The 10,324-nt window shown below is 35.0% G+C and overlaps 1 protein-coding gene and 1 pseudogene across 2 annotated transcripts in view; one reads left to right on the top strand and one right to left on the bottom strand.

The window, feature by feature from the left end:
• The window catches only part of SARNP (SAP domain containing ribonucleoprotein), a 54,114-nt gene that overhangs the window by 1,207 nt on the left and 42,583 nt on the right, over nt 1–10,324 (top strand). For both annotated transcript variants that reach the window (XM_077110976.1, XM_077110977.1), the window contains exon 2: nt 8,544–8,643. In XM_077110976.1, the coding sequence (XP_076967091.1) occupies nt 8,544–8,643 (100 nt within the window). The remainder of the gene's footprint in view (nt 1–8,543; nt 8,644–10,324) is intronic.
• LOC143643029 (U6 spliceosomal RNA) lies at nt 10,223–10,322 on the bottom strand (annotated as a pseudogene).

Below are 10,324 nucleotides of genomic sequence, written 5' to 3'. Positions count from 1 at the left end.
ATAGTTTTCTCATCACATGTTTTGGTCACTTAATCTTGGGTCTTTTGGACAAACCAGGCTGATTTAATCCACAGCTGAAAACTGATCCTTCAGAGCTTGATGACCAGTAGTTTAAGGGGGAGAAGAATAGGGAGAGAACTTCTTTAATCACATGTTAGTTGACACTAGTTAGCCTTTCTTTGAAAGCTGATGTATTTTTAACCTTGGATTCTAAATTTTATAGTGAGTTTTTTTGTTGTTCTGGAGTTACTGTTAAGTTGGTGGTACTGAAACATGTAAATTATATCAGTGTTCTAATATTTATCATGATGAATAGAAAAAAATTGAGCAGTCATTGCTATTATGTGTATACTTATTCATATATAAATTACATAGATACTACTGTATTGTTATGTATGTTATAAAATATACATTAAAGAGAATTTTTGAATGAATGGGCTAAAAAGGAAATATGAATTGAAGATCTAGTATTTTCTTCTTATTTATCCCATTTTTGAAATCCCTGGAGTAAATTACTAGCTTCCCCTGTGACTTGCTTTTATGGATGACAAATCTGTTAGATCTGTATTAAATTTGCATTTGTTTGGTTAAGTCACTTTTACAAAATGTCCTCTCATCTGATTTCAGGCATTATAATTTAAGAGAACTTGAGGCACTCCCGACAGCCTGAAAAGGACTCACTCTTTTAATCACATTTGCTTGTCTTTGCTTTTTCTCTAGAGCACTTCTTAACCTTTTGGAGGTCACAGATATCTTTGAAACTCTGATGAAAGGTATGGACCCTTTCCCCAGAAAAAGGCATGTACACGTATTTTGCATGCAATTGAGGGGCTTCATAAAACTACTTTGTAGCCCTAAGGAGTCCATGGACCTCTGGTTAAGAACCCATACCTTTAATTCTGACTTCCAGGTTAGTTAATGTGTGGTTTTTCTGGTAATTTTGATGGAATAATCCTGACTTTTGCTTTGACTTCAGGTTTTCTCTTTTTAAAGAAAGTCTCCATTTTTATAAGGGACTTTAGCATGGGACCTCAAAGGAAGGGAAGAAACTTTGAAACAGAAAGAAAAAATATATATTATCTGTTCGAATTGATGTGAAAGTCCATATTGACTGCTGACTTCTGAAGTCTGAAGATTTTACAGAAATGTGGTCATTTTAACACAACTAGAAAGAGAAAGAATTGTGGATGAAAATGTCTTTTAAACTGTAACAGTACCAGATTTCCAGTCAAATGTGGAAAAAAGGGTTCTTACAGAGGGGAAAACAGTGAGTCATTTGTATCATTGAAGCATAATGTACCCATTATGAGTGGTTAGAGGTTGGAAGGAAAAGTAGGTGAACTATGTGCCTATAAAGGTTGAGTAAGTGATACTATAAAGGGTCTTACCAAGTCGTGTAGGGCATATGGCTTTTGTCGTGTAGGCAGAAGGGGCTAGTCTTTGGAAATTTGAAAGGAAGAGCCTGATGTGACCAGTTTATTTTCTGTTGGTAGTATGGAGAATGGAGTCTGCAGGGGGAGCGATTTCATCAGTTAGATGTTTAGTATAATAGTCACTACTCTGCATAAAACTTTTTATGATATCCCTATTGGTCTCTCCAGCTTCGTTTCTCACAGCCCAACCACATTGGCCATATTTGTTTCCTCATAATATCTGTGTTCATTAACAGTATTGATGGAAGCTGTTTACATATGATAATTGATTGGTTGAGTTCTCACAATAGCCTTAAAAGATAAACGTCACTATTATACTTTTTTTTTTTTTTTTTTTTAAAGGAAAGACAGAGAGAAGGAAGGAAGGAAGGAAGAAAGGGAAACATTTTCTTGTTTTATTGTATTCTGTTTCTCCGTTTTTGTTACATGGGCTGGGGCCGGGAATCGAACCGAGGTCCTCCGGCATAGCAGGCAAGCACTTTGCCCGCTGAGCCACCGCGGCCCGCCCCTATTATACTTTTTAAGATGAGATAACCCAAACTCAGAGAGATTAAGTAACTGATTGAATGCCCTAGCTCACACAGCTAATGTGTGATGGCTGTATAATAAATGATGGCTAAAACCCAGACAGTATGAATCAATATGAATCTGAAATTCATGTTTTTAAATCACTGCTGCCTCCCTTTGCCTCAGAACTCAGAACCTTCACACATGCTGCACTTGAAATTTCCTTTTGGCTGCTGCCTGCCCATACTGCCTTTCTCTAATTAACTTCTAATCACCATTCAGATTTCAGTCAAACATCATTTACACAAGGAAGTCTGCTCTTTTCCCTCTCCGCACATATGATCAGGCCCTTTTCATATGCTTTCATAGGACTGCATGCTTTTTTCTTTTTTTGATCAAGCACTAAATGATCATTGATTGTCTTGTTCCCCTACTAAATTGTGAGCTTTAGTGGCCAAGACTCATTATGTTTTCCTTATGAGTACATCCCTGTATCTAAGATAATGCTTCACAGACTCAATAACTTTGTTAAATTAATAAAACTATTAAAATATGAAAACATGTAGTGGCTATTGGAATGGCTATGTGAAAGAGATTTGAAATATATACCTGTAAGTGTTTCTACATCAAGGTTTAGATAGTGGTGTCTTTCATCTAGGTTGGAAGGAGGAGAGGTGATTTTTGTGTAGAAGAGAAAATAAGTTCTGTTTGGGGCTTATGTGTTTTGGGGGCGTTCACTTGGAGAAGTGTTATTAGTCTGTTGGAAATGGGTCTTTCACTAAAGAACTGAGAGCTTGGTGGTATACAGGTTCAGGATTTATCAAAGATATTTATTGAGCCTCTATCAGGTACCAGCTGCCATAGGTGCTGAGGATACAGCAATGAACAAGACAGACAAATATCCTTGTCCTCCTTGAGCTTATATTTTACCAGGGAACTATATTATATAAAATGGTAAAAAAAAAAAAAAAAAGGAAAGGGGGATAGGTAGTATAGTAGGAAGGACATTGTAATTTTAAATAGGGTGGCCAGGGAAGTCCTCACTGAGATTATGCTTAAGCAGAGACTTGAAGGAGGTGAAGGAGTGAGCCAAGTGGAAAGTGTTAGAGGCTTAGCAAAAGAAGCCAGTTTGGCTTATCAGAGTGAGTAATGGTAGTAGGAATAATAGGAGAGGAAGGGTCACAGAAGTAATGATGAGGGCAGGTAGTGGATTATATAGGGCCTTTAGGATTCTCGTGTCTCAATGAAATGAGAAACCAATGGGAAATTTTGGAATATAGGAGTGACATAATCTGACTTAAAATTTCAAAGGATTACTCTATTGAGAATAAACTATCAGTGAGTCAGAGGCTGAAGATTATTTTATTTTTAAGGTAATTCGTATTTAGAGAAAGTGTTAGAGATGGTGAGAAGGGATTAGATTTTGGTATATTTCGAAGTAGAGCTAACAGAATTTGCTGATTAGATCCAGGGAAGTGAATAAGCATTTGGTACAAGTGGAATAAAAGAGGACCAAAGAAGGAATCTTGGTGAATATCCATCATTTACGAGGTTGGGTGGAAGAAGAGTTAGTAAGAGGAGGAGAGGTAGAAGGAGAATCAAGAAAGAGAACCATGTTAGTTCCTTGGTAATTAAGACTATAGATGTGACTTTGAGAGAACTGACTTGGCATGTTGGTGCCACTATTGAGTAACTATGATCTTAAGTAAGTTAGTGAATCCCTTTAAGCCTCATTTTCTTAATTTATAACTTGGGGTCATAATACCAACCACACAGATTTATTGTAAAGATTAAATGAGAAAATATATGCAAAATACTTAGCTTGTTGTTGACACATACTAATATTTGAAATACATATTTGAGTTCTTATTGTATGAAATGTTATAGGTGATAAGAAAATGTGTTTACCCTTAAGGAGTTTACAAACTATGTGGACAGAAACAGATGAAAATGATTTCTAGTAAAGAATATGAATCAGATTTTCAAAATTAGTAAACTAGAAGGGATCACAGGGCAATAAATTATTGTCAGATGTATTATAGGGTAAATTGATCTATCTTTCCTTTGTTGATTGGATAGAATGGAGAATGCTGTAATGATAGTGAAAAATAAGATTAAAAAATTATTTTTGAATAGATATCAGGCACAAGTTCACAATTCTGAAGGGTATTTGGTGAGAAGTTTCTCTCCTACACCTGTCCCCAACTATCTTCCTCTTCCCAAATTCAACAAATTATTACCTTGTCTAAGCATCTTATGTATATATATCATGTGTATATATGTATTTATTATTTTTACATTAATGTTACTATCCTGTATATAATCTATACCTTTAAAAAAAAAGCTTTATCAAGATATCATTGACTTACCATACAATTCACATAATATGCCTTCCTTTTTAAATAAATTATTTTAAAAATGTTTAAAAATCAAATTCTTGTAGAAATAGTAAGGGTTTATATATTAGTTCTTATTGGATGTTTTAAAACCTTGTAATGAAAAGGTTTTCGTTCTACTAACATAAATGTGCTGAAATGTATGAAAGAAATTACTCCATTTTCAGCTGTTTTGGGTTTTTAACGCAGTCTATTTCCCTTTTAAAATAATATCCTAATATGTGAAAATAATCCACAATAATTCAAGTAATACGACATTATGTAGAAACTATATGTAATATTCCCATTTGATTTGGGAGAGGGTCATGGAGGTGCTAGGAACTGCTGAATGAGTAGAAACCTAGGGCTAGGGACAGGGAGCCGTTGGGGCTGGGGCGGCTGGGACTTGATGACTAGAGACAATTGCAAGATCATTGTTTAGCAGCAGTGGATGCTATTCATACTAAAAGACCAGTTGGAACCAGTTGTACCACTCGTTACCTCAGACACAAGTCTAGATCAGCATCCAGTGCAAAACCAGCACTGGGTGTCCATTTTCCTGTCACTTGAAAGTCTTTGCAAGTTTTTGCCTATGTCTAAGCACAATTTGGGAAAATATGAAGGAGAAAGGCAGAACAACTATTTATTAGAAAGCTGAATTTTGTCTAAAAATTTACCGAAAAATATTATTTAAACCAGGAGAAAACAAAGGAATGGAGGCTTATGAGGAAGGTTTGAAAGTTACAGGAAGTAAAGGAGCTGTAATTTTTTGTAAGCAAATGACCAACACTCTCCCTTAAATGCACAAATAATATATTTAAAATGTTAGATGATCTATTTAAGCTGGTATTACAGATGACTTATTTTCTTCTCACTTTCCAGTATTTTCTATCTATTCTACAATGAACATAGTACTTTTATAACAAACCAACAAAAAAATTTTAAATGTAACAAAAATTAGAAGATTCATTCTCTAGCAAGTCGAAAGAACATAAAAGTGTGAAGTACCACTGGGGGAAAGATCAAGATTCTTAACTTCAAAAATGGACCTTAGAGATCACCTAGAGTCTGTATTCACCTAGAGACTACAGTCTACTGCTGATCCATGAATTATTTATTACTGATTATTCATAAGATAGGTACAAAAATTGAGAATGAACTTAGAAACTTATAGCAGCTTGACATTGCTACCATATCGAAATTTGTGATAGATTTCTGGTAATTTTTATTAATTTATTTTTTAAACAAAAATATTGGTCTATGGTGTGGTTGTGGTATTATAAAAAGTTGGCCGCCGTATCAGTCTTTTTGTTTAAAAATACATTGATCTGTGAAATTCAGAAATCTCAGATTTACTGATTTTAACTAATCTTGTCAAATCCCTCCCTCATTATCTAACAAGCACTTATAAGATACTTACTAGCTGCTAAGCACTATTCTAAATGCTTTGCAAATATTTGCTGGTTTAATTTTCATGAAATAATTATATGAGATAGGTATTGTTATTATCCCTGTTTCACAGATAAGAAAACTGAGGCACAGAGAGGTTTAAGTTATTTGCCCAAGGTCACACAGTTGTTAAGTGATAGAGCTGGAATTTGAACCCAGGCAGCCAAGTTTCAGGTGCCATATTCTTAACTTCTATGCTATGCAGCCACTTGACAATCATTTTTTTATGCAGAACCCTTTTTTTTTTAAAATAATATTTTTCATGAGTAATTATGTACCATGTTTCTCAATAGTCGATGCTTTTGGCATATTGGGTAGGGCAGTTCTCTTTCCATAGCATCCTTGCCTGCTGCATTTACTAAATGCCATTAGCACCTCATCTCTTCAATGATTGTGATATTTAAAAAAAAAAAGCTCCCTTTTCTATTTCTACATGCTTCCTACTGGGGGTGGGGTACTGTGTCATTGGTTGAAAACCAAGCATGCCTTAGTTATAATAGCTCTTCTGTTAGAATCTTCTTTCTAAGTGCTGTTGGTTTGGTCTTAGATGTATAGTTCAAAATCATCAAGGCCTTTTTTCAGGCCTAGTATCTATTTGTGTACTGATATGCATTTAGGATTTCTGGAACCTTCCTTTTCCTGCTTGTTTTCTTGGATTAGCTGTTCCATCATTTATTAAGATTCTATATTTCATTTATGCATAACTTAGAATTACTTTGATAGCATACTATTGAACCCAAGGTCTTTATTCTTTGAGTTACTATTGAGCTATATCACCTTCATCTGGTTTTTGTATAACTGAAGTTTTGAATATAAATGCAGGAGTTTATATTTATACCTTATTCCTTCTAAATTGAATCTTCATTTTGGCTTATTGTGCTCCCGAAAGAGTTTTCTTTTTTTAGCTTAGTTGTCAGTAATCCATTGATTCTCCTTCTTCCTATCATCTGTGAAGATGAAGCATGCCTTTTATATCTAATCAGGTTACTGATTTTAAAATTTTCAACTGAGTTCTGTGGCATACCATTAAATATTCTTTTTACATTGATATAGATCTTTTAATAAAATTCATTATGACCTTAAAGTAGCTAACACATCTACCAAATTCTACAGTGGTTAGAACCATATGCCTGTATATAGTAGATTGCAATAAAGAATTTGGAATAATGGATGGTCAGGAGAATCTGCTTTTTGATAATTGTGTTTTCTGCTCAAAAATTCATTCTTCCCATATGCTAGCTGGCATGGTAATGAAAAAAAATAAAAGAATCAAGGCTGCTGGTTTCAGGTACTCCCTCTATCTACTCCAAATACACCATAAACTAAAAAGGGATATTTATATAATGCACAAGGGTAACTCTGATCTCTCAGCCACTGAAACTGTCTCATTTCTCTTTTCCACCTTTTGGTCAAGAAGGCCTTCTCAGTCCTTTGATGCTGGGTCCCAGCTCATCCCCGGGAGGCATATCTCATGTTGCCAGGAAGATTTATACCCTGGGAGTTATGTTCCATGTAGCAGGGAGGGCAGTAAATTCACTTGCCCAAGTCCTTGATCTTGAGGCTTGCTCTTATGAAGTCTATTTCTGTAGCAGAGAAACTTAAGCCTACCTGTAGTTATGCCTAAGAGTTACAAAAAAAACCTCTTTCGTTGCTCAAGTATGGCCTTCTCTCTCTACGCCCAACTCTGCAAGGAAAATCTTTACTCTCCCCTATATGTGGAATATGACATCCAGGGGTAAAAGTTTCCCTGACAGCATGGGACATGAGTTCCAGGGATGAACCTTGCCCTGCCACCATAGGATCAACAACACCTTCCTATCCAAAAGGGGGGAAAGAAATGTAACAAAATAAGATACCAGTGGCTAAGAGAGTTCAAATAGAGTTGAGAGGCTATTCTGGAGGCTACTACTATGCAAGCTTTAGCTAGATGTTCTAATTACCATGGTTTGCCAAGCCCTACCCAAAACCATTCCTGTTAACCCTAAAGAGCTTGTAGGGCTTTATCTGAGATTCTACAAAAGTTTCACACACTAAGGTTACTGTCTAGAAGTCTACAACCTCCAGATGGGTTAGTAAGCCAAATAAGTCCTAAAATAAGGTAAGCCTCTCCAAGAGCAGCACCTAGTTCCATCCCCCATCCCATATAATTAACACCCCTTTCCAACATGAAAAAGTTAGAATGAGCATAGCCCAGATACCCCTCAAGATTGGACGAGGGATCAAAGGAGAAGGAGGAGTTATAACAAAGAAGATAGGATTTAACAAATGAGTATGACTGCTGAATCATTATATTGATATTTGTGTCTCCGGTGTCTTGGAGCAGCTAGAAGAAAAACCTAAAATTGTGTGACTGTAACAGATACCAAACTCTGAAATCTGTTCTTTAACTACTTGTTACAATGTTATTTTGAAATTCATTGCTTTTTTGCATATATGTTATATTTCACATTAAAGTGTTTTTAAAAAAAGAAATTGGAAAGAAGTTACTATTGTAATCAGAGGGGGTTCTCAACATAATAAATTGATGTGAAAGGAGGAAAAAATAGGTGCATGAACAGATAAGAATTTTAGTAAAGTAGGATGTTTGTCCTGCAGCATCTGTTAGAGAAGTCTTCTTGCATATTGAATATTGTTAGTGACTTGGTGGGATTAAGGAATATAGTTTTTGGGTTGAACTTTATTTTCATTATACTTTTTTGTTTTCTTGTAAGGACTATATCATTTCATTGGCCAGGATTAATCTTGTTAACTAAGGATAGGCTTTATTCTTTTTTCTCAGCTTGCTGAACTAAAGCAGGAATGTCTTGCTCGTGGTTTGGAAACCAAGGGAATAAAACAAGATCTCATCAACAGGCTCCAGGCATATCTTGAAGAGCATGGTGAGTACTTTGTGGAGGCAAGGAGCTATGTGAACCGGGGGATTAATTTTCAGGCTCTGCCACATGGAAGATTTTTTTTTTTCTGCTTAGGTTATTCGCAATACAAACTCTAACTGCATCAAGGTAACTGTCTCAATCAGAAACGATAGAGTGCAATAAAAGTTTCTCTTTTTTTCTTTAGACATTATGATTTTAATTCAGCAAATTATTTAAAAGTCATCATGGTAATACAAGTATCATTACACTGAGAATTAGATGATGTGAATTCTAATTCCTGTTGTCAGAAATTTACAAGATGACTTTGGTCAGTCACTTTACATGGCAGTGTCTGATTTGGATCTATGGAATGAGAAAAATATCTTGACCATAGAAATCCAATAACATAGGTAATCTCCAGCCCTTTCCAGCTTTGATGTTTTCCAATTCTGCTTCTTAAAAAACTTGTACAACGTGTTTAAGGCATACTGACATCCCAGGTTGTACAAATTCCCTCTATGAATTTTATTTATTTTATTCCATTCTTTACTTCGCTTTTACTCACCCTTCTTAGGCAGTCATTCTAATGTGTTTAGTATGTTTTTTCTTAGTTCTTATAAACCATGTGGTATTGTTGGTATATACAGTATTTTTATTTAAAGAAATGTTACTAAGGTCATAGCCTCATTTTATTTCTCACTTCTTTTCTCTAAGTACTCTGGTGTTTTTTTTTCTAAAGTGATTTTTTTTATTGAGATATAATCATCCAAAGTGTACAGTGATTCACAGTATCATCATAAAGCTGTGTATTTGTCATTACAGTAGATTTTTGAACATTTTCATTACTCCAAAAATAATAAAAATAAAAGTAAGAAAACAACACCCAAAGCATCCCATACTCCCTATTCCTCCTGTTGTTTATTCATTTTTGTGTCTTTTTTTTTCTTACTCATCTGTCCATACACTGGATAAGGGAGTGTCAGTCACAAGATTTTCACAATCACACAGGCACATCTTAAAAGCTCTACAATTATACTGTCATCTTCAAGAATCAAGTCTACTGTATTATGGCATATAGCTGTGTGATCATCTAGTCTGTTGATTCCAGTTGTTGATAGTATTCTATGGTCTGTATCCACCACACTTTACTTAATTCATCCAATGACACTTACCTATATTGCCTCCACGTCCTGCTTCTATAAATAATGCTGTGATGAACTACTATTTTCATTTCCTCCTATGTTCCTATGCAAGAGTCTGGAATAAATACCAAGGAATGATATCGCTAGGTTATATATAATTGTAAATGTATACTTAGTATGACCAAGCACTGCAAAATTATTTTCCAGAATTGTTGCCTAAATCTGTACTGGCAGTATGTGAGTGTTCTTATATCTCTACAAGTTTAAACTTTGGCACTGTCTTATCAAATACCCTAATTTTTGCTAATATATTGGTTTAATTTTCATTTCTCTTAGTTATTAAAAATTTAAACATTTCTCATGTTCGTGTCTAGTTGGGTCTCTTCTTTGTCTTTTTGACTGTTTAGCTTTCCATCATTTGCTAGCTGGTTTGCAGGAATTTCTTTTCTTTTTTTTTTTTTTTTAGTATGGAACGTTGCATGGATTTGCATGTTATCCTTGCGCAGGGGCCATGCTAATGTATCGTTCCAGTTTTAGTACATGTGCTGCTGAAGGGAACACAG

The sequence above is a fragment of the Tamandua tetradactyla genome, chromosome 7 (genome assembly GCF_023851605.1).
Source record: "Tamandua tetradactyla isolate mTamTet1 chromosome 7, mTamTet1.pri, whole genome shotgun sequence".
Lineage (NCBI taxonomy): Eukaryota > Metazoa > Chordata > Mammalia > Pilosa > Myrmecophagidae > Tamandua > Tamandua tetradactyla.
The sequence above is the reverse complement of the archived record's forward strand: the minus strand, read 5'-3'. Positions and strand labels throughout refer to the sequence as shown.